Raw genomic sequence first — 25,307 nt, forward strand, 5'->3', positions numbered from 1 at the left:
AAAGTTAAAAAATTCCCAACTATAAAAACATTTGACCAAAGTTATACAGTTTAAAAGCAAAGCTAAAAGAAAATACCAAGGAAATTTATGTAAAACTTTGTCTAGAAATCTCAACAAAAAAAACCCTCTCATTATTCAGGCATTTAGCAGATGTAAATCATTAAGTTAATCCTAACAGACCTAAAATAGTAAACGTTTAGTGTGATTTACCATCAGACATTTTAAAAAAACGGTTATGTTCCTTTTTTTAGAGTGTATGTAAACTTCTGGTTTCTACTGTACATAGTACACACAAATATATTTTGATAATTCAAACTTTTATTTTGCATACAATTGACAGCACTAATAACATTAACAGCTAGTAATGATGCTATATTGATTAGTATTGCATGCATCTAGCAGAAACAGAATAATGCAAGTGCACTGTACAAAAGTATTGCTCTTTGTTAATCATTAATGTGAAATACTTTAACTTATTGAACTTTATTATGAAATGTTAATGTATTATTTAGTTGGCCAGAATTTGTATTTTTGACTGATTTAAACACATTAATTAATGCTCTAGCAGTTTGTTAGTGTTAGTCAGTGTATGTGATGCATTTTCTGTGATTAAACAGATTGAAATGTAAGTTAGCAGAATATATTTAATCTGACTTGCAACGTAAATTTAAAACACATGGCATTTGGTATGTAAAGAAGTGCATTTTGGATTCACTTAAGTCAATATTCAGAATATAAAGCCACTCATTCGCTGCATTTTAAATAAGTTCTGACATTATGCAAAGCATAATAATTCTTATAATAATTATGCAAAGAGCAAAGTAATTCAGATGTGTTTGAGTAACACAGGGGTGAGTAAACGAACACAGAGCTTCATCTTTGCTATAATTAGTGCAGTACGTGTTGATATTTCCATTAAAATACACTTTCTTTATTGCTTAGAAGGCCTTAAATGACCCTTGACCTCCATCCTATTTAGGTCTCCCATAATCTCAATTAATGCACATCTTATTACTCGCCATGTATTCTCCTCTTAACTTCCAGTGTGTGATGTAATAATGATATCGGCGAATGTTTATCAGTGTTGTATGATTGGATTAGTTATGCGGAGACGTTAATCTCGCTGACGGAAAAGAAGAGGGCGGAGCCACAGCTTACAAATACTGACCCTCAAACACGCTGGACACACACTTTAACTGGACACACAGGATCATCTGCGTCTCAACACACAAGCACACACAGACAGGTGAGTGATACTGCACGACTACAGCTGATCTCAGCACATTTACAGTAAGTACAGGAGTTATTAACGGTTAATAATAGTAGTTATTAGATGTTAATGATGGTAACACTTTAGTATTGGGACTATTCTCACAATTAACTGCTGACTTATATACCTGGATATTATTAGCATTTTAGCTGTTTATTAGTACTTATACTGTAAGTACTTATACTGTAATGCCTATTTTGCATCCTTAATCATACCTTAACTATCAATAAGCATCAAATTAGGAGTTTATTGAGGCGAAAACCATAGTTAACGATTTAATAGTGAGAATTGTACTGGAAAATAATGTGTAAGCTGAATTATTTATAGGAAGATAGATTGAATAATTCAATAGTTGACTAATTAAATGAGAAACGGAGTATGGATTAAATGACGAAGTGATAAATTGATTGAGGAATTAATAAATGATTAATACATTTAATTGTAGAATTGAATGAAAATGTGGACAGAATTGCTGATTAAACAAATATTGATAAAACCAATTAATAGATTGACAAATTGAACAATAGATAGATTGAACTAAGTAATGCATATACTGATCAATGGATAACAATGGATAGAATGATGGATAAGTCGATCGATGGATAAAACAATAGATTGACATAGTGATAGAATGAAAGATAAATTGAACATTAGGTAGATACGTAGATTGATTGATAGATTATGGGTAAAACAATTGAAGGATGGACAGATTAAATAATTGATAGAAGGATGGACAGACTGAACAACGGATGGAAAGATCGAAAAATGGGTAAACAATCAATAGCATGATAGATTGAACAGTGGAAAGAATGAAATATAAATCAAACTGTAATTGTAGATTAATAGTTAAAACAATAGAAAGATTGAAGGATGGATAGAATTAAAGATAAATTAAACAATAGATAGATAGGTAGATTGATGAAACAATGAATACAGTTGAACAATAGAAGAAAACAGTCAAAATAATGTTAGATTGAACAATGGATAGAATGATGAATAGATTAAACAATGGATAGAATGAAAGAGAAATTGAACAATAGATAGGTAGATTGAACAATGGATTAAAGGATAGGCAGATTTAACAATTGATAGAAGGATGGACAGACTAAACTTTGTATAGAATGATATATTTGAACAATGGGTAGAACGATAGATAGATTGGCCAATGGATAAAATGGTAGATTAAACAATGAATAGAATGATAGATTGAACAATTGATAAAACAATAGATGAATTGCAGATTAAACAATTGATAGAAGGATGGACAGACTAAACAGTGGATAGAATGATAGTTCAATTAAAAATTGATAAAATGATATATTTGAACAATATGTAAAACAATCAATAGATTGATAGATTGAACAATGGGTAAAATGACAGATTGAACATTGAATAAAATGATAGATTGAAAAATTGATAAAACAATAGATAAATTGGGCCATCTATAGAATGATAGATAAAACAATGACTAGAATGAAAGTTTAAACAATGAATAGAAAGATAGATCGAACAATGGATAAAATGGTAGATTGAACAATTGAAAAAACAATAGGTAGATTGGGCAATCTATAGAATGATAGATTGAACAATGGATAGAACAATACACTAAACATTTGATAAAACATATAGATTGAACAATGGATAGAATTATATATTGAACAATGTCTTGAATGATAGATTGATCAATGGATAAAAATATACTGAACAATTGATAAAACATTTGATAGATTGGACAATGCAGAGAATGATAGATTGAATAATTGATAGAACAATAGACTGAATAGTATATAGATTGATAGCCTGAACAATTATGTAAACAATAGATAGATTGATCAATGAACAGAACTGTAGATTGAACTATTGATAAAACATAGAATGGATAATGCAGAAAATGATAGATTGAACAATGGACAGAACAATACACTGAACAGTTGAAAAAACAGATAGATTGAACAATGGAAAGAATGATAGATTGAACAATGACTAGAAGGGTAGATTGAATAATGGATATAATGATAGATTGAACAATGTATAGAATGATAGATTGAGCAATGGATAGAATGATAGATTGAATGATGGATATAAAAATAGATTGAACAATGGATAGAATGATAGATTGAACAGTGACTCGAATAATATATTGAACAATGACTAGAATGACAGATTGAATAATAGATATAATGATAGATTGAACAATGGAAGGAATGATAGATTGAACAATGACTAATATAATATATTGAACAATGACTACAAGGATAGATTAAATAATAGATATAATGATAGATTGAACAATGACCAGAATAATATATTGAACAAGGACTAGAATGATAGATTGAACAATGACTAGAATGACAGATTAAATAATGGATAGAATGATAGATTGAACAATGGATAAAACTAGATAGATTGATCGATTGATATAACGATAGATTGATCAATGGATAGAACAATATATTGAACAATAGTGAGAACAGTAGACTGAACAATTGATAAAACAATAGATAGATTGGGCAATGACTAGAAAAATAGATTGAACAATGAATAAAATGATAGATAGATAGATGATAGATAGATTAGAGTGCAGTCACTCATCAGCCTAGAACTGGAACCACTGATCGTGTGTGTTTTTTTATATGATGCAATATAAATTTTTATCAATCCTCCTTGTTTGTTTTTCTGCTGTAGGAGACAGAATGAGTCCCAAGCACATCATCTACAAGAAAATCTCCAGAGATAAATCTGTCAGTATCTGTCTAAATATGAATCTGTCCATTCTATATAAATGTGTGCTTCAGTGATTGGTTAACAGTGTATGATGTCATAGGTGGGCGTTTACATGGGGAAGCGAGATTTCGTGGACCACTGTGATTTTGTTGATCCTGTTGGTGAGTTTAAGAACCAATCACAGCTATAATAAAAGTAATAATGTACAAAATATACTAAAAAAGGTTTAGAGTTTAATAATGCTTATAATATATAAATATTAGTATATAAACAATCGGATATGGTCACAGGGAATCCCAAACGGCACCTGAACTGATTTGAGATTTTTTTTTCCAAGTTAGATTTTAGTTGTAAATATATTTTTTAATGTATTTTTATATTATATTATATTATATTTTTTATTATATTAAATTTTTAAATTTTATATTATATTATATTATATTATATTTATAAAATTAAATTTAATAATTTGTGGTTCTCTGATGTCAGTAAATATTCTTTTTGTATATATATTTTTATGGATATATATTCTGTTTCTGTTTTACTGTATTAGTTTATTAATTGAAGGTTAATAAAGTTTGTGTTAATTTATTTAATTTATTAATTTATTTTTAATTATAAAATATATATTTTATACACGATAGACAAGATTATGCCGTTGATTTACACTATTTACAAGATTATGCCATCAAACTGTTGTATAAACGCATATTACATGAGTAGCAGTGCGATATGGCTGTATATTGTCACTGATGGGAGCCGTGTGTTGGCTCAAGACCACAGGCCAAGTGCCTTAGTGTCCCACAAGTGATGATATACAGCCATATCGCATTGCTACGAGTGTGATATTGCGTTATGCAACAGGTCAGCGGCATAATTGTGTGTATAAAAAAATTTAATTCAAACACAGACTCTAAAATCCTTTTGTATTAGGAACTACTTTCTTCCACCATTCATTCACATCTGCAGAAACTGTTGCTAATTCACCATCGTCACTTTAGAGCTAGTGCTGGAGTGATTCTCTAGCGTAATGTCTAAAGTGATGACCAAGCAGGGGATTTTGCTGACATTTTAGGATTATAAGGCTGAACGACATTAAATGCCATCAGTCTACAGATTTACAAGTATTTCTCGGTTGCAATCTGAAGATTACAGTAATTAATCCTGAAAAAGCCAAAGTGAAGCAAACATCATTTTACTATGGTATACTTGCAGCACTGCAACATAAAAAAAGAGAGAGATCGACTTACAAAGTCACTCACCTGTTCTCTAATGATTTGTTTTTTGAGTTTTTCTCCTCTAATAACCTATTAATCAATCTCTAGCCGTCTAAACAACTAAATCCTCGACTAAAAAGCCTCAAAAGTACATTATGTTGTCCAACAGCTGCAATATTTGTCAAACTGTAGTGAGTTTATTGATCTGCTGTCACTCTATGTGGGCGGAGTAATACACAAAAGTGAAAAGGCTGTAAGAGTGCTGCTATTGTAGAATATCACACGGCTATCAGCCAATCAGATTTGACAACCAGACAGAACTGTTGTGTTAATATATATAATAACTTGTTTATTAATGCTTATTACTACAACTAATAGACTTAAAAGTTCATTTTAAATAAAGATATCCCGGCAGTTGGCATTTCTGTGTGGAGTTTGCATGTTCTTGTCAAGTTGGCATAGGCAGGTGCTCCGGTTTCCCTCACAGGCCAAACATAAGTGAATTAAATAAGCTAAATTGGCCGTAGTGTATGAGTGTGTGTGTGAATGGCTGTTTCCTAGTACCGGGTTGCTGCTGGAAGGGCATCTGCTGCGTAAAACGTATGCCGGAATTGTTGGCGGTTCATTCCGCTGTGGCAACCCCTGATGAATAAAGGACTTAGCCGAAGGAAAATGATTGAATAAATTAAACTAATTAAAATGAAAATATACCTTTAAAAAAAAAGCTGATTTAATTATTAAACACGTTATTAAACACCTTTCATATGCAATAGTGGTTTAATGCAATCTTTACTGGTGTTTAATAAATAAATGACAACAAATAATAAACAAGAATTTAAAAGTGACTCGACAATGAAAAAACATTAATATAAGACTACATGATTTTTCAGATGGCGTTGTGCTGATCGACCCAGAGCAGGTGAAAGATAAGAAAGGTGAGATTGTCAGTATAAAACTACATGAGCTCAAAATGTGGTTATGAACTCTGTGGATTAATGAAAGCAGCCTCTGACCTCCTCCAGTGTTCGTGATGCTCTCCTGCACCTTCCGCTACGGTCGCGAGGACATGGATGTGATGGGGATGGCGTTTCGCAGGGATATTTTCCTGTGCATGCGGCAGGTTTATCCTCCTCTGCAGGATAAAGAGCGCAGCATTCACACTAAAGTGCAGGAGAAGATCCTGCGCAAACTGGGAGGCAACGCTCATCCTTTTTTCTTTGAGGTGATCAGTCGTACAGACTCATTTACTGACTGACTGTTGTGAGTTTTTGGAGCGAGTGGGTTTGAGATGTTATGATTTTTCTCTTAGTTTCCAGATAACCTGCCCTGTTCAGTGACTCTGCAGCCGGCGCCCAACGATGTAGGAAAGGTAAATAACAAACAAACATCTAAACATAAGCCCTCGCTGACCTGATGTTATTGTAATGTTTATTAGTTTGAATCAGTTGTATTTTATCTTTGTTTATTTTTTCTGTTTTCCTTTAATCTTAATTTATTTTTGACCTCATGTATGTACATACAGTAGTGTGGTGTATACACTAACCGGCCACTTTATTAGGTACGCCTGTCCAACTGCTCGTTAACGCAAATTTCTAACCAGCCAATCACATGGCAGCAACTCAATGCATGTAGGCATGTAGACATGGTCAAGACGATCTGCTGCAGTTCAAACCGAGCATTAGAATGGGGAAGACTTAAGTGACTTTGAACATGGCATGGTTGTTTGTGCCAGACGGGCTGGTCTGAGCATTTCAGAAACTGCTGATCTACTGGGATTTTCATGCACAACCATCTCTAGGGTTTACAGAGAACGTTCTGAAAGAGAGGAAATATCCAGTGAGCGGCAGTTCTGTGGGTGCAAATGCCTTGTAGATAAGGTCAGAGGAGAATGGCCAGACTGGTTCCAGCTGATAGACAGGTAACAGTAACTCAAATAAGCACTCGTTACAACCGAGGTCTGCAGAAGAGCATCTCTGAACACACAACACATCCAACCTTGAGGAAGATGGGCTACAGCAGCATAAGAGCACACCGGGTGCCGCTCCTGTCAGCTAAGAACAGGAAACTGAGGCTACAATTCACACAGACTCACCAAAACTGGACAATAGAAGATTGGAGAAACGTTGCCTGCTCTGATGAGTCTCCATTTCTGCTGACACATTCAGATGCTCGGGTCAGAATTTGGCCTCAACAACATGAAAGCATGGATCCATCCTGCCTTGTATCAGTGGTACAGGTTGGTGATGGTGTAATGGTGTGGGGGAGATTTTCTTGGTACATTTTGGGCCCATTAGTACCAATTGAGCATCCTGTTAACGCCACAGCCTACCTGAGATGCTATCATGTCAATATGGAGGAAAATCCTTGTTGAATCTATGCCACAAAGGATTAAGGCAGTTCTGAAGGAAAAAGGGTACCTTAGATGTAAGGTGTACCTAATAAAGTGGCCGGTGAGTGTGTAGTGTAGTGTTTACATTGATTTAGTTTTTATGAGGGGGTTTAGTCATTTTTATTAGCTGTTAAAATATATTTTGTTTACATTTTCATTGGCATTATACATTTATATGTAAATTATATCTGAAAATGTAAACTAAATATATTTTTAACAGCTCATAAATTTTTTTATATGCAAAATATACAATTTCATGTTTTTCTCTATTTATTTACATGGTTGTACATTATCTATCACGTCACTTTTAGCTTATTATTTGAATCATAAAACTACATGAATATTAGAAATGTTGCTTTGGCAACAACAAAGCTGAGGAAAATCTGCTTAATTTTTAAAATATTTTTAATTTCCTTTAACTCGAGTATTTGTGTGAGTGTTGATTAAATTAAGCTATATCTTTTCTTTGAAGCATTAAAATATAGTTATGGAATGTATGTAAATAAATTACATTAATAAACATTTATTATAGTATTCAAAAAAATTATATATATATATATATATATATATATATATATATATATATATATATATATATATATATATATGTCCGGTTCTCGAATCTGATTGGCTGATAGCTGTGATATATTTAAGTAATATCAGCACCCGTGCAGCCTCTTTACCCTTTGTGTATTACTCCACCCACATACAGCCAGAAACAAGCAGACACTACAGATCTAAAGTTTAAAAGATGCACGCTCAGCTTTTTAACTGTCAGCTTATGACAAAGAGCTTAGAATGACCAAGAGGCGACACTCAATAGAACGTTCCATTGCAACAGCAGCGCCCAGCAACAGCCCCGGATTCCGCCATTTTGGAGTGAAAGTGATTGGCTGTGCATTGAATCTCATTACTGTCGCGATGGCAAGCAGCTGCTTTGTTTTTTATTTATTTATTTAAAAAGCGCATTAAAGCTGAGATTCAACCTGAAAGACGCCAATACAACACTCACTATGACAATCATCAGCACTTTTAATAGTTTATTTAACAGACTTATAATATTCTGTTGTTCTATTGGAGTTTTCATTCCAAAATTGCCGCCGCGCCCTCTAGTGGCTGTTTCCCAAATTACACTAGAGTGTCGCCTCTTGGACATTCTAAGCTCTTTGCTTATGATTTGAATCCAACGCGGAAGAAAGTAGTTCCTCATACAAAAGGGTTTTTGAGACTCTCCATGTTTGAAATTGTTTTTATATACACAATTATGCCGTCAAACTGTTGTATAAACGCAATATCACACGAGTAGCACTAAGGCAACAACGCACGCCTCCCACCAGTGCTGATATACAGCCATATGTGTGATTTTGCTCATATATATATATATATATATATATATATATATATATGTTCTTTTTATCATTGAGTTTTATCATTGAATTTCTAAAAGATCTGTTTGTGTGTTTGTGCAGCAATGTGCTGTGGAGTTTGAAGTGAAGGCCTTCTGTGCAGAAAATCAGGATGAAAAAGCCCAAAAGAGGTGAGAAAAATCACAATCGCACAATTTTCTTGACCAGACCAATTTAAAGAAAAAGACATGACAAACATAAGACACTTTGAGGCCAAAGCCCAGTCCTGCCCTGCTGAAAATTCCAGCTTAAACCAGCTTAGGCTGGTTGGCTGGTTTTAGTTGGTCGACCAGCCTGGTTTAAGAGGGGTTTTGGCCATTTCCAGGCTGGTTTCCAGCCATTTCCAGCCTGATCTTAGCTGGTCAGGTTGGAAAATGACCAGCCAAATCCAGCTAAAACCAGCTTGACCAGCCTGGTTAAAGCTGGATATAGCTTGTTTTGGCTGGACACCCAGCTTGGCTAGGCTGGTCAAGCTGGTTTTAGCTGGTCATCTCCCAGCTTGACCAGCTAAGACCAGGCTGGAAATGACTGGAAACCAGCCTGGAAGTGGCCAAAACCCCTCTAAAACAAGGCTGGTCGACCAGCTAAAACCAGCCAACCAGCCTAGGCTGGTTTAAGCTGGATTTTTCAGCAGGGTGATGGTACAAAAATGAGACTCAAAAATTGTAATCTGAAACATCTTGTGTGTTTTTTTAATGATACTTTGACATTTTGTATGATCAAGTTTTCAGTAATCTCCTCTTTTCGGTAATTATTTTATCTCCAAAATGTTTTTTTTTTGTGTGTAAACTTCAGTATCTGGCACAATATTGGCTCTTTTAGATATAAAAAGAGTGAAATGCAGTGACAGATTTAATATGATCAGTATAAAGATCTCTCTGTGATCTGCAGGAGTTCAGTGCGGTTGGCCATCAGAAAGATCCAGTACGCTCCAGATAAAGGCGGCGAGCCTCCAGCCGGAGAAACTACCTGTGAATTCATCATGTCAGATAAACCTCTGCATATGCGTGTCAGTCTGGAAAAAGAGGTGTGTTCTGACCCATTCTTGGATTTTAGCAACTATAAATATCCTTTATTCTATTGGTCTGTTGAATGATGGTAATCTAATATATATATTGATCATTCTGATTGGCTGATGGTATTTACTTCATTCTGTAATGCAGAAGTGTGCTTGTTTTTATGATTGTTTTAGAACTTCTGATTCAGTTACCTATGGGAAAAATGACTAGAAATAACTCTACAAACAAGTGTGTTCATGACTATACATAAAAAGTAGGCCCGTCGAATGATTAAAAACATTAACGTAATTAATCACACTTTTTTTGGAAATAATCATGATTAATCACGAAATGCCGTATTTATTATAGAAATAAAAACACAGGCATGCAAGCGCCATAAAAATTTCAAAACACAACGCGTGCAGTACAGTGCAGTACACGCACGATCGCGTTCATCAAATTTGCTTAAACTAAGCGTTTTAAAGTATGGCTGTATTTTACAAGCAAGGATTCTGACACAGCAATGTGAAGCAGACGATTTACAAAAGTTGCGTGTAGGTGGGGAAACGCATCAAACTTATGAAATATGAGGGCTCATGGAAGCAGCTTAGAGGCAGAGAATAGGGCTGTCTTTGACGGCTTGCGACTTCATCTGGCACTTTCACTAGAGTACATTCACATGGACACCAATACGCCGATTTTATGAGTAAGATAATACTGCTTAAGGGTCGAGCATGTAAGCAGCGAATTTTGATTACCTTAAAGGATCACGCGAGTCCTGAAATGCGGAGGTTTTTCTTTCATTTCGCTATGCGGTATCAAACTCTATTAAAACATCCTGAATGAAAATCTGCTGAACGAGAGTGAACTGCTGAACTGCTGTTAAAGTCTAAAGATTAAAAATGAAACACCCCAAATTGTATGAAACTGAAGGAAATGCAGGATAGCCTGCTGATGCGATATTACTTGTTTTATACTGAAACTCCTTCCAAAAGCGCGTCCTTGGTCTTATCCAAATTTCTTTGCATGTTAAACACACGCAGGGCAGGAGACAACTGAACTGGCGCTCTAGGCAAATGGCATTTACTCCGTCCTCAACCCGAAAGTGAAAAAGAAAGTGACCGGTTCGCGGATAAAAGTGAGGATCATGAGGGAGGGGGTGGGTGTAGTGGATGAAAGTGGGAACCATGAGGGAGGTGGTGGGTGTAGCGGATGAAAGTGAGGATCATGAGGGAGGGGGTGGGTGTAGCGGATGAAAGTGAGGATCATGAGGGAGGGGGTGGGTGTAGCGGATGAAAGTGAGGATCATGAGGGAGGGGGTGGGTGTAGTGGATGAAAGTGAGGATCATGAGGGAGGGGGTGGGTGTAGCGGATGAAAGTGAGGATCATGAGGGAGGGGGTGGGTGTAGTGGATGAAAGTGAGGATCATGAGGGAGGGGGTGGGTGTAGTGGATGAAAGTGAGGATCATGAGGGAGGGGGTGGGTGTAGTGGATGAAAGTGAGGATCATGAGGGAGGGGGTGGGTGTAGTGGATGAAAGTGAGGATCGATTGTTTTGGCTTCTAAATACATTTGAGCTGTCCTTTGTCTCTGATGATTATGCAATCAGTGGGTGTGTTCTGAAACTCCGCCTTCTTTTACATGTTTTGTATCCACCACACAGTTCAGAGTCGGACAAAAGAGAAAAACGTAAAGCACAGCAACGGCAAGTTAGTAACATGAATACACTGGAGGATGGAGTAGCAGAGTAAGGATTCACACAGAATGGATTTGTCCTTTCCAATGCACTACTTTTCAATTGGTAGTCAATGTAAACACATGCCGAGCGGATGTCGGAAGGTTTCAAAAGCATAGTTTACCCTCACTCAACATTTTCAAACTTCTTTTTGGCCGAAAAGATTGTTGTTTGAAGAATACCCGGGCCTTAAGGTATGCCGTTATTTTGAAATAAAGTAGTTCCTGCAGGTTTTGAGCACATTACAGCTCCATATCACTCCGCTGATTAATTTGAGTTTTTACAACAGTCAAAAATCACATCGAAACACAACAGACGGCTCTGGAGGAGATGTGTATGAAACTAGAGCTACACACAGGAGCAGTTTGAGTTGGACAGAAACCTGACAAATGTCTCAAAAACAACATCTGAAGAGTGAATAAGTGGAACAATTGACTCCAGCCTGTTGAATTATTGGTAAACAATGCACATCTGTGGAGGTGATGAAGCCCTGACATTATAAGTCTAACGCTTCAACATTCATTCATTTATTCATTCATTTTCTTGTCGGCTTAGTCTCTTTATTAATCCGGGGTCGCCACAGCGGAATGAACCGCCAACTTATCCAGCAAGTTTTTACACAGCGGATGCCCTTCCAGCCGCAACCCGTCTCTGAGAAACATCCACACACACATTCACCCACACACTCATACACTACAGACAATTTAGCCTACTCAATTCACCTGTACTGCATGTGTTTGGACTGTGGGGGAAACCGGAGCACCCGGAGGAAACCCACGCGAAGGCAGGGAGAACATGCAAACTCCACACAGAAACGCCAACTGAGCCGAGGTTCGAACCAGCGACCTTCTTGCTGCACTACCTACTGCGCCACTGCCTCGCCCTAATGCTTCAACAACCAATCCCTAATTGCTCCTTACATAAAAACCATAACTAAATCTGAACTGTTGATGTTTCAGACGTATTATCATGGAGAAGAGATCAACATCAGTGTGGAGATTGACAACAGCTCCAACAGGAACGTGAAGGACGTGACCGTCTCAGGTAATCAAACACATTTTATTAACTTTAAAGTACAGGTGTCAAACTCAGTTCCTGGAGGGCCGCAGCTCTGCAGTTTAGCTTTAACCTTAATCAAACACACCTGATTAATCTAGTTGAGTCTTTCAGGCTACAGTTCAGAGTGTTAAAGCAGGGTTGGAAATAAAGTGCTCAAAGCTGCGGCCCTCCAGGAACTGGATTTGACACCTGTGCTTTAGAGGCACAATGTGTAGTTTTCACCACTAGAGGGCGTTTATACACAACAAACAAATGCAGAGCTTGACGAGCGCATGGCTGAGTGGGAAATCATGGGAGTTGTGGCCTATATAACACTAGTCTAGTTAGTTTTAGATATTTTAATGGAAAAAAAATCATTCATTTACACCTTTAAAGGGTGACACTTCATGCTTTATACACTTCTGTAGTGTGTAACATTGCTGTTTAAGAATGAAAGATATACCAGTTTACGAAGAAACTCAAACTACTCCAGTGTCGTTTTGAGTTCTGAGTAAGTCTTAATATGGTCAACTGTGTACGACATTGCCATCTTGTGTTCATTTGTGCACTGTTCAAATAAACCTGTGTGTTTTTGAGAGAGATTATAGTGTAATACTTACATGATGCTCTGTTTTGTTCTGTGTGCTGCTTATGTTGCACAAATATACTGCAAATATGCTTATATTAGGAGTTTAAACTGGAGTAAATCACTTTAAATCACAAGAGTAACTGAAGCACAAGCTGTAAAGGCTCCACCTATTTATATGAAAAAGAGGGCGGGGACAACAGCTCATTTACATTTAAAGAGATATACACAAACCCTGCGCAATAACACATTTTAACGTGGTATAATGAATAATGTGTGTGCTGTCTTAAGACTATTGCTTATTTGCAAAAAGGGCATAATAGAAGTCATTTAACGTGTGAAAGAAGTGTGTTTAAAGCTTTACTACATGTGTTTTGTGTTTCTCTGTGACAGTGGAGCAGGTCACTAATGTGGTGCTTTACTCAAATGACAAGTATGTCAAATCTGTGGCCTATGAGGAAACCAAGTGAGTATAAATACACAACTGTGTGTGCGTCACATGATCTTATGATATTATTAGTTTACTACATTAATTAACAATAACTTTAAAAAAAAGAATTTTGTTAATATATAAACATGCAAACAAACAAACAAACAAACAAACAAACAAACAAACAAACAAACAGATGCATAACATGTTTTTATTATTTCAGTTATACTTATAGTTATTTTTACATATTAGTTATATTTACAATTATATTCAGTGATGAAAATGTACAAGTCATATTATGAAAAATACTGTATTTATCCCATTAAATAAAAATAATTGTCTGTATACAGTTGAAGTCATAGTTATTCGCCCTCCTGTGAATTTTGTTTTCATTTTCAAATATTTCCCAAATGATGTTTAACAGAGCAAGGATTTTTCCCAGTATTTCCTGTAATATTTTTGTATTCTGGAGAAAGTTTTATTTGTTTTATTCTGGCTAGAATAAAAGCAGTTTTACATTTTTTAAAAAGCATTTTAAGGTTAATATTATTAAGCAATATTTGCTTTGGATTGTCTGCAGAACAAACTGTTATGTTTAGAAATGTGTTGAAAAAAAAAGAATTGGGGAGGGCTATAATTCTGACTTTAGCTGTATATTAATACTTTGTTTTCATGTGGGCAAACGGCAAAATAGTTTAGAAATAAAGTGTGTTTTTTTTATAAAAATAACATGTAAGCTAAATAGAAAGAAATATCAAATTAAATGCAACTGACAAAAGTTTATACAACAATTTACTCTAATATAATTGAGTAAACTAATACAATTGACAAAATTGCACAAAATTGCTCGTTTCTTTTGCTCTACCGCAGGGATGCAGTGCCGTCTGGAACCAGTCTGAAGAAGGTTTACACTCTCTGTCCTCTGCTGGACAACAACCGCGAGAGACGGGGGCTCGCTCTGGATGGAAAACTGAAGCATGATGACACCAACCTGGCCTCATCCAGCATGTGAGTGCAGATCATACAGCACATAGACTAGAGCAAAAGCAAGATATGCCCTTATAGCCCCTTCCTAAATGAGTGATAGTCCTGCCTTAAGGGACTGATAGCCCCGCCCCTAATGCCTGATATCCCTGCCCTAAATGAGTGATAGTCCTGCCCTAAAGGACTGATAGCCCTGTCCTTAACGCCTGATAGCCCCTCCCTAAAGGATTGACAATCCCACCCTAAAGGACTAATAGCCCCGCCCTTAATGCCTGATAGCCCCTCCCTAAAGGATTGACAATCCCGACCTTAAGGACTGATAGCCCTACCCTAAATGAGTAATAGTCCCGCCCTAAAGGATTGGTAGCTCCAACCTAAATGATTGATAGTCCTGCCCTAATGGCCTGATTGCCCCACCCTAAAAAATTGATAATCCCACCCTAAAGGACTGATAGCCCTACCCGAAATGAGTGATAGCTCTGCCCTAAATGAGTGATAGTCCTGCCCTGAAAAACCAATAGCCCTGCCCTTAATACATAACAGCCCCATCCTAAAGGACTATAAGCCCTGCCCTAAATGAGTGATAATCCAGCCCTAAACGACTGATAGCCCCGCCCTAAATGCCTGATAACCCCACCCTAAAGGACTAATAGCCTCGCCCTAAATGCTTCAAAGCCCCACTCTAAAGGACTGATAACCCCACCCTAAATGTGTGATAACTCCGCCCTAAATAAGTAATAGTCCAACCCTAAAGGACTGATAGCTCCGCCCTTAATGCCTGATAGCCCCACCCATAAAGACTGATAGCCCTGCCCTAAAGGACTGATAGCCCTACCCTAAATGAGTGATAGTCCTACCCTAAAGGACTGATAGCCCCCGGCTTAATGCCTGATAGCCCCACCCTAAAGAACTGATAGCCCTGCCCTAAAGGACTGATACCCCCGCCCTAAATAAGTGATAGTCCTGCCTTTTAGGACTAATAGCCCCGCCCTTAATATTTGATAGCCCTACCCTAAAGGACTGATAGCCCTGCCCTAAATAAGTGACAGTCCTGCCCTAAAAGACTGATAGCCCCACCCTAAAGGACTGATACCCCACCCTTAATACGTGATAGCCCCACCCTAAAGGACTGATAGCCCCGCCCAAAATGAGTGATAGTCCTGTCCTAAAGGACTGATAGCCCCGCCCTAAATGAGTGATAGTCCTGCCCTAAAGGACTGATAGCCCCACCCTTAATACTTGATAGCCCCACCCTAAATAAGTGATAGTCCTGCCTTTTAGGACTAATAGCCCCGCCCTTAATATTTGATAGCCCCACCCTAAAGGACTGATAGCCCTGCCCTAAATGAGTGATAGTCCTGCCCTACAAGACTGATAGCTCCACCCTAAAGGACTGATACCCCACCCTTAATACGTGATAGCCCCACCCTAAAGGACTGATAGCCCCGCCCAAAATGAGTGATAGTCCTGTCCTAAAGGACTGATAGCCCCGCCCTAAATGAGTGATAGTCCAGCCCTAAAGGACTGATAACTCCACCCTAAAGGACTGATACCCACCCTTAATACGTGATAGACCCACCCTAAAGGACTGATAGCCCTGCCCTAAATGAGTGATAGTCCTGTCCTAAAGGACTGATAGCCCCGCCCTTAATACGTGATAGCCCCACCCTAAAGGACTGATAGCCCTGCCCTAAACGAGTGATAGTCCTGTCCTAAAGGACTGATAGCCCCACCCTAAAGGACTGATAGCCCTGCCCTAAACGAGTGATAGTCCTGTCCTAAAGGACTGATAGCCCCACCCTAAAGGACTGATACCCCACCCTTAATACGTGATAGCCCCACCCTAAATGAGTAATAATCCTGCCCTAAACGAGTGATAGTCCTGCCCTAAATGACTGATAGCCCTGCCCCTAATTCCTAAAACCCCACCCTGAAGGACTAATAGCCCCACCATAATTGACTGATAGCCCCGCCCTAAATTCGTTCCATGTGATCAAATGAAGAAAGTTGTTTAGAGGCGGAGAGAAGATATTTTGTGGAGTGTGTCAATGTGCTGACTGTGCTCTGCAGCGTGAAGGACGAGGTGTTGAGGGAGATTCTGGGTATGCTGGTGTCCTACAGAGTGGTTGTGAAATGTACCGCTTCCGGGTGAGCGAACATCACAGGATTGTTTACACAACATCTTATTAGATGATGATGAGGAGTGCTTCAGATGCTCATGACTGTATTTCTGCTTTCTTTCAGCATGGTCGGATCCAGGTGAGTTCTGAGTGCTGTGTAAGTTTTTTCAGCTTTGAGAGAGTGTATGTTTGTAAGATGTCATTATGGGTGTGTGTATGTGTTTTCCAGTGAGGTTGCAGTGGAGGTTCCCTTCAAACTCATGCATCCCAAACCCGGTCCAGGTGAGCAAAACATGCATTTGACTAAAATACCTCAATTGGAATTGCACTGAAAGCAAAAGACACTACCTGACAGAAGTCTTGTCGTGGATCCCTGTTGTAAGAGCAACAAATAATAACTTGACTTTTAGTTGATCATTTATAAAAGTGTCAGACGGTGGATTTTTCTGCTGAATCATCTGTTGATCTACATCCCAATCATCACCAAAACTGCAGAAGACCTACTGGAACCAGCATGGACCCAAGATTCTCATAGAAATCAGTCAAGTTTGGTGAAGAAAAAAATCATGGTTTGTGATTACATTCAGTATGGGGGTGTGCGAGAGATCTGCAGAGTGGATGATCAACATCAACAGCCTGAGGTATCAAGACATTTGTGCTGCCCATTACATTACAAACCACAGGAGAGGGACAATTCTCCAGCAGGATAGCGCTCCTCATACTTCAGCCTCCACATCAAAGCTCCTGAAAGCAAAGAAGGTCAAGCTGCTCCAGGATTGGCCAGCCCAGTCACCAGATATGAACATTATTGAGCATGTCTGGGGTAAGATGAAGGAGGAGGCGTTGAAGATGAACACAAAGAGTCTTGATGAACTCTGGGAGTCCTGCAGGAACGCTTTCTCTGCCATTCCAGATGACTTTATTAATCAGTGATTTGAGTCAGTGCAGAGATGTATGGATGCAGTCCTCCAAGCTCATGATGGAGTCATGTGGTAAAAAAAGGGTAATCTAGAGGCCTTTGCCTTTTATATAAGACACTTCTGATACCAAATGATCAACTAGAAGTCAAATTAATATTTGTTGATCCTAAAACTAGGATAGACGACAAAACTTTGTCAGGTAGATTTAGAACCATACTATAGTTAAGTGTATTAGACTGTAGATATTACAGTATTTAAAACTCTTTGTTAATGAATGCTGCAGCATACTGTAGTATTAACTATAGTAAAGTAATATTGTAATAATACTGTAGTGCAGTGGTCCCCAACCACCGGGCCACAAAAGAAATCAAATTATTTCTGTAGGAAATATTCCCCCCGCGACTTGGTTTCTTCCAGTCACCCCCGCCATCTCATGTGAAATGAACTATGCCAAACTCCACCACAGAGCGGGGAGAACGATCGCTAGAATAAAGCTCAGTGGTGGTTGTTGATAGTTTAAAGTTATAAAACAGGTATTATAGAGTCCAAATCAGCAGAGCATTTAAGGATTGTGCATATATGTGTGCGTGTATCGCTAAATAAGTACCCGAAATCATTGCAATATGTATCTATATGGAGTTTCACATAATCATACTCATTAGGGCTGTAAAATGCCAATGCATACATTTAATTCGGCTATACGGTTGTATTATTGTTAATATGTTCGTCAGTTGAAATGTTTGGTGTATTTGATGCATATAAACCTTGATTGAAACATAAAAAGAATTGATAACCGTTGACAGGTCCGCGGTGATAAAAAGGTTGGGGACCACTGCTGTAGTATAATTTCAACGTTACTACAGTAGTCTGTGATGTGCTATTGTAGTATAATTTACCCTATAGTTGTAGAAATCTACAATATTGGGTCATTTGTTTATATTACTTTAATTGTTGTGTTGCTATAGCAACCTTAGATTTAGCGCGGCAAGGCAAGGCAAGGCAAGTTTATTTATATAGCACATTTCATACACAATGGCAATTCAAAGTGCTTTACATAAACAAGAATAAAAGAAACAAGTAAAATAAAAATAAAAACAAATAATAAAAATGCGTAAAAACAAAACAAAACATAAAAACAGGTAAAATGTGATATGAAAGAATGAAGAAGAAGAGAAAAACATGATAGTGCAATCTGTCGGACGCAGCACAGTGCTCATTCAGTAAAGGCACAGCTAAACAGATGTGTTTTCAGTCTTGATTTGAATGTGCCTAATGTTGGAGCACATCTGATCATTTCTGGAAGCTGATTCCAGCAGTGAGGGGCATAGTGGCTAAAAGCCGATTCACCCTGCTTTGACTGAACTCTTGGAACTTCTAGTTTATATGATCCTAATGATCTGAGTGATCTGTTAGGTTTGTATTCAGTGAGCATATCTGTAATGTACAAAACATAAAAACAGGTAAAATGTGATATGAAAGAATGAAGAAGAGAAAGACATAATAGTGCAATCTGTCGGACGCAGCACAGCGCTCATTCACTAAAGGCACAGCTAAACAGATGTGTTTTCAGTCTTGATTTGAATGTGCCTAATGTTGGAGCACATCTGACCATTTCTGGAAGCTGATTCCAGCAGCGAGGGGCATAGTGGCTAAAAGCCGATTCACCCTGCTTTGACTGAACTCTTGGAACTTCTAGTTTATATGATCCTAAAGATCTGAGTGATCTGTTGGGTTTGTATTCAGTGAGCATATCTGTAATGTATTGAGGTCCTAGGCCATTTAGTGATTTATAGACCAGTAATAATACTTTAAAATCTATTCTGAATGTAACTGGCAGCCAGTGTACAGACCAACAGATTAATTGAAGTGCCTTACTATAGTATTGTTTGAGAACACTGTAGTATTTGCTGTTTATTACTCTATTGTTTTTTCCATGTGGAATATTTTTCTATTTTAAGCCAAAACTGCACAATATTTTGAAATAAAGTCGGTTATTTAATGTGGCTCAACTTGTTTATTAGATTGCACAAGGTGTGATTTAAAAAGATACATACAGTTGAAGTAAGAATTATTAGCCCCCCTGAATTATTAGACCCCCAATTTATTTTTTCCCTAATTTCTGTTTAACGGAGAGATTTTTTTTAAAAACTTTTCTAATCATAATAGTTTTAATAACTCATCTCTAATAACTGATTTATTTTATCTTTGCCATGATGACAGTCAATAATATTAGACTAGATATTCTTCAAGACACTTCTATACAGCTTAAACTGACATTTAAAGGCTTAACTAGGGTAATTAAGGTAACTATAAATAATTAATACTAATAAATAATAATTATTTTTTTTAACTGCAGTTCATTTAAGTAGACTAATTAGAATACATAAACATGTATGATTGTTAATAATATTTATAATGTTTTTATAAGTTAATGCCAGCAAAAGCATTGTCAGTAAAAGCATTATCTTAGGGGCTTACTCACACTATGCCATCCGTACCGTGCCCAGGCCCGTTTCCCGGATCGTTTGAGAAGTGTGAGTGCGCTGAATCGGGCTCAGGCACGGTTCACTTGGCCGGCCCTGGCCCGGTTGGAAGAGGTGTGCCTGAGCGCGGTTCACTTGGGCTTTGGCGCGGTACACTTGTAGTGTGAGTGCAAAACGCACCAAAGCCCGATATTGAAAGTGAGACGTGACTTTTAAGGGACTGTTTCACATGGATTTATTAATCATTCTTACTGTTCAGTGAACGCAAACTGCCGTAGTTTATTAAAGACGCAAACTCCTCACAGCACGACAGCTGCGCGCCTTCAGCAGACCTCCTCATTCCTGCAGCACGAGGGCTTTATGATTGTTTATGAGCGCCAAAAGTGCCGGATCTGTTCGGCGAAATATCTGACTGCGTGTCCCCGCATCCCTAAGGACTGTTTGGCGGAATATTTGACTGCATGTCACTGCATATCAAACGACTGAAACGATATAACTAGAGAAATCTCCACTGTGCTGCTGAGTGAGAGAGCGCCTCTCACTGAACAGCGCAGCAGCGATCACGTAAGCGTGTCGAGGCCCGATTGTAGTGTGAGCGCGGGCCGTCGGGGGAGACGGGAGGGGGGACAAGCGTGCTTTGGCCCGGTTCGAGGCAACTGTACCTAGTGTGAGTACGGCCTTAGAAATGCTTATAGTTAAATTAAACGTATGATTCACAAACTGAATTACTCAATTAATACATGAACTAAATAATGACACAATTGCTGTAGTGCAGAAATTACTGTCATTTCTTTAGTGCAACTCTACAGCTCTGATTGAATATTTTATTATTAATTGAAAATATTGTTATTTTAATTGATGAGCCTTACAGCAAACTGTTTATATTGCACAATTTTGCAGAACTTATTTAACTAAAATGTTCTTTCCTTCATTTTCTTTCCATTCTCCTCCTAAAGAGAGGTAAGTCACAGTTTCACGATGTGTTTTGCATTGTGATTATCCTCTGTCAGCCTGTGTATTCTATGCATTCATATTATATCTGATGTTACTGCACTACCACACTGTCCATTACCACCACCGCTACCACACTACTGCCGCTAATTCTGTTCAAGCAAATGAAAGAAACAATATTCATAACAAATAATAATTCAAAACACCTTGGGCCTTAAGAGGTTAAATAAATGGCTGGTATTCGAACGTTTCATGTCATTTTTAATGTAATTTCATGGAAAAGTGCTGGAAAATAATGTTTTAGTCGGTGAAAATCAGGTTATTTGATATTTAAACATTTGTTTCCCTTTTAAAGATCCAATTTGTGAACAGTGCTGCTATATAATCCTCCTGAAAAACCCCACGTGTGTCTGATTCCACGTGTTTGTCGCACAATGTGTGGTGTAAACTTCCTCATCTTTAATCTCTTAAACACACACACACACTCTTGAGATGATAAATGATCCACTTCGGCATTGGAAAAGCCAAAAAGAGAGTGCGATATCAGTGTCTGATCTAAACGCGATCCCGTCTCTTGTGCCGAGCCCCAGTTTAACACTGTTCATTCAGTTCATCTGTTGTCCGAGCACAATATAAAGAAGTCATCAGGAACAGGTGTGTGTGTGTGTGTGTGTTTGTGTGTGTGTGTGTGTGTGTGTGTGTGTGTGTGTGTGTGTGTGTGTGTGTGTGTGTGTGTGTGTGTGTGTGTGTGTGTGTGTGTGTGTGTGTGTGTGTCGGTGACATGAAACACCTCTGTTGCTGTTTTCTAATGTAGTCTCATCTCATTATATCAGTGTTTAACTTGTCTTGTTTGTGTGGTTTGAATTCTTGCGTGTGTGTTTGTGTGTGTGTGTGCAGTGAGGACACAACTGATCTGGTGTTCGAGGAGTTTAAACGCTCATATCTGAAAGGCGTCATCGGCGATGATGACGATTCTCCGGCGGAGCCCTGAGAGCCTTCTCCGCTCACGGATGACACGTATACGTGTTTTGAGCTGGCTGATTTGTGCATATGAATATTCATGGATGCATGAGGAGATGATGTAGATGTTGTGGTGTGTTTTGTCTGTGTTTGTTTTCACTAAAATTAATTTTGTGTATCGCACCCACTTCGAATGTTACCCCTCGATTGAATGGGCGGTATCAGCTGATAAATATGGGCCTACTGGCTGTTATCATCCATCCACATGGTTAATCAGCTATACTAATAGAGAAGTCTCCAGATCCAGATCTGTTTTTACATTACTCTGATGGTTGGGGTAGAGGTGGAGGTTAAAAAAATACAAATAATGGGAAATTTAATGAGTAATTCTTCCTCCAGCCGCAGCCGTATGTGATCTATAGCTGATTAACCATGTGGATGGATGACAACAGCTTTCTGTGCCTACCAGTAGGCACAGAAGGCCCCCACTGGCCCATATCTATCAGCTGATAACCACCGATAATGCAGTTTATTGTAGTGCAATTGATCATGGATGCTTAATACTTGCATTTTGATCCATATAATATATATATTTAAACCAAATCCTTGTTCAAAGTGTGAAATTAGTTGTACAGCTTTTTCTTAGACACTATAAATCTAGAGCTCTATACAGTGCATAATAATATGTTTGTAACGAGCTCATTTATTGCATAGTAATTAACTCTGTTGTTATTTGCTTTGAGCTCAAATAAAAGCTGTTTGTGACAGCAAACATTAGTTTTACCTGGTTTCTATACAGAAGAAGCATCACAATGATCTTTTTAATGATTCAGTCGGTTTGAATTCACTGTAATTTGATGTTGTGGACTCTTTAACATTGTTTTGTTCTTTTATTGGGATTTTATGGTGAAGAACAGACAGGAAAGCATTGGGAGCATTGGGTCTGCGTAGGACCTCGAGCCGGGATTTGAACTCTGGTCGCCGTTAGCACCATATGCCAGCGCACTTAACCACTAGGATAATGGCGTAGACCTTTAACATTGTTTTAATTAATTAAACATCATGGTCACACTTTATTTTGATGGTCCGTTTGTTGAATTTAAGTTGCATTGCATCTACATGCCAACTAATTCTAATTAGATTATAAGTAGACTGTTAAGCCTCCTTTCTACTGCACGCTACAAACAACAAGCGACAGACCGGAAGTCATTCATTTCCAAAGGAGAGTAGTCCGGGAGCTGCGTATAGTTCCGATCATCTCCTTATGCAGAAAATTCAGATCTGATTTGAGCTGCGGATCCGTTTAAAGGGCCATGAAACCTCCTCGTTTCAGCAGGGTGTTTTCACACCTCTACTTTGGAAAAAGTCAGAAAAGTGGGCGTGTCCAGCTCTGTTTAGGGGGGAGTGTCGGAGGAACTAAAGTGGGAGGGTGTGGGAGTGTCTATTTGTGCGCGCTGAGTTTCAGTCAAAATACACACACACAGGAGAAAGTGATGGTGTTTAACCTACATGGACATCTGTGGTCGAATTATTTGCCAAATTATTAAATGGTGGACTTTAACTGCAGTTTGGCTCTTTCATTCAGGGAATTCATTCATGCCCCTCGCGACAAACGAGATATTTGATTTGAGGATCTGCTCTAAGCGTGTATTTTTCATGCAATGTTTGATACCGCACGGCGAATGAGAGAAAAAAAACCTCCGCATTTTCCGGAAACTTAGATGCACACGGCAGGTAGTGTCAGAAAGCCGCGTGTGTTATTCCGGTCACTAAATGCGGTTAAAAACCCTACACGAGGTTAAAGTTTGGTTGTGGTCCTAACATGTTACGGTGCAATAGTTAACTTAGTTCGATACGAGCAAACTGAATAAACAAAGAGCACGGGTCACTCACTTACCAAATCTGTAGAGACAGGACAATCCCCAACAACTAGAGCCGTGTCTTTATTAAGAGGAGACTACAAGCACATCCGATCTCAGCGTTTGCAGATGAGAACAGCTCTCAGGTAAACAATAATCCTCCTTAGACACGTAAGTTATTGTTGTCGAGCGTCGCGTACACTGTTAATCCACGCGTGACTCCAGCTGAGCTCTCACAGAGAGAAAATGAAAACAAAACTGAACTGCAGCAAACTATAAAAGCAACACTTCACGCTTGTTTTGCCAACACAACGTGGCGTCCATGTCGTGTAAACACAGTAATGAATATTAATGAAGTTGCACAATAGAGCATGCTGATTGGTTTGAACCAAGCCTTACTCATGCATTAATGCATCACACTGTAAGACGTAATAAGACACACTCTGGCACAGACGTCCAGTCTGCACGCTGGAATACACGCTATTATGTCATGACCGTGACGCAGCTTCAAAAATTCGTTTCAAACAGGAAGTACGAATTTGCTTGAAATAACGCAAAAACAACCAATTTACACTTTTTAGTGAAATATAGGTGTCCTAATAGTGTTTTTAGCAGTGTGGGACACATATACGACTGTCAACAGCTCAAAACATGTGTTTTGGTGTTTCGTGACCCTTTAAATATTTAACTCCTATGAATAGACCGTATGCTACCGGCCAACCGCATGTGATGTGTTTCAGTGTTGTCCAAGCAGGTCTTACAGTTTCTTAGTTATATTTTGAATAAGAAAAAGTCTATATTAAAAAAAAAAAACATTTCTATTCACAAATGAGTAACAAAAAAATATATATATATGATTTTTAAATATATGTCTCCACATTCCTTCCAAAATTTTTAGCGGTCTGTGAGTTTCTAGTATTCATTTATTCAGCCATGGTGAATGCACGGAGAATAAAGGCTCTTCCTTTTGCACTCCTTTATTTCGGACACTGCGAGAATCAGCTTCTCTCCCATGGTGCGCAACAACACTGAAAATACTCTGCGACTGCCACAAGAGGGCGTACTCAAACAGTCCTGTCCAAATATCATGTGCAGGAGAAAGGCGGCTAGGTTGGGGTTAAGCCGGCTTTCCACTGCACACGACATTTGGACACGACTGTCGGAATACGCCCCCTTGTGGCAGCCGCACAATATTTTCAGTGTTGTCGTGCACCATGGGGGAGAAACTGATTCACACG

At 38.2% G+C, this 25,307-nt stretch overlaps 1 protein-coding gene and 3 long non-coding RNA genes across 10 annotated transcripts in view; 1 reads left to right on the top strand and 3 right to left on the bottom strand.

Annotated features, from left to right (window-relative positions):
* The window catches only part of LOC147833781 (uncharacterized), a 290,137-nt gene that overhangs the window by 60,508 nt on the left and 204,322 nt on the right, over positions 1–25,307 (bottom strand). The window lies entirely within an intron of this gene.
* sagb (S-antigen; retina and pineal gland (arrestin) b) lies at positions 1,186–22,982 on the top strand. Of its 7 annotated transcripts, none has more exons than XM_087283271.1 (15): positions 1,186–1,290; positions 3,956–4,011; positions 4,095–4,155; positions 6,102–6,146; positions 6,234–6,433; positions 6,521–6,580; positions 9,070–9,137; positions 9,898–10,033; positions 12,698–12,782; positions 13,756–13,828; positions 14,663–14,800; positions 16,847–16,924; positions 17,021–17,035; positions 17,126–17,178; positions 22,148–22,982. In XM_087283271.1, exons 2-15 carry the CDS (start codon positions 3,964–3,966, stop codon positions 22,195–22,197), a joined length of 1,110 nt encoding a protein of 369 aa, XP_087139397.1. In that variant the 5' UTR covers positions 1,186–1,290; positions 3,956–3,963; the 3' UTR covers positions 22,198–22,982.
* LOC147840723 (uncharacterized) lies at positions 15,710–18,872 on the bottom strand. Its single transcript, XR_015510044.1, has 3 exons — positions 16,498–18,872; positions 16,029–16,169; positions 15,710–15,788 (listed from the first exon to the last, which is right to left on the bottom strand). It is a non-coding gene; the product is annotated as an uncharacterized LOC147840723 (long non-coding RNA).
* On the bottom strand, positions 21,909–24,903 carry LOC147840724 (uncharacterized). Its single transcript, XR_015510064.2, has 2 exons — positions 24,773–24,903; positions 21,909–23,530 (listed from the first exon to the last, which is right to left on the bottom strand). It is a non-coding gene; the product is annotated as an uncharacterized LOC147840724 (long non-coding RNA).

This window comes from Danio rerio, chromosome 15, assembly GCF_052040795.2.
Source record: "Danio rerio strain M-AB ecotype USA chromosome 15, GRCz13ab, whole genome shotgun sequence".
NCBI classification, from domain to species: Eukaryota; Metazoa; Chordata; class Actinopteri; order Cypriniformes; family Danionidae; genus Danio; species Danio rerio.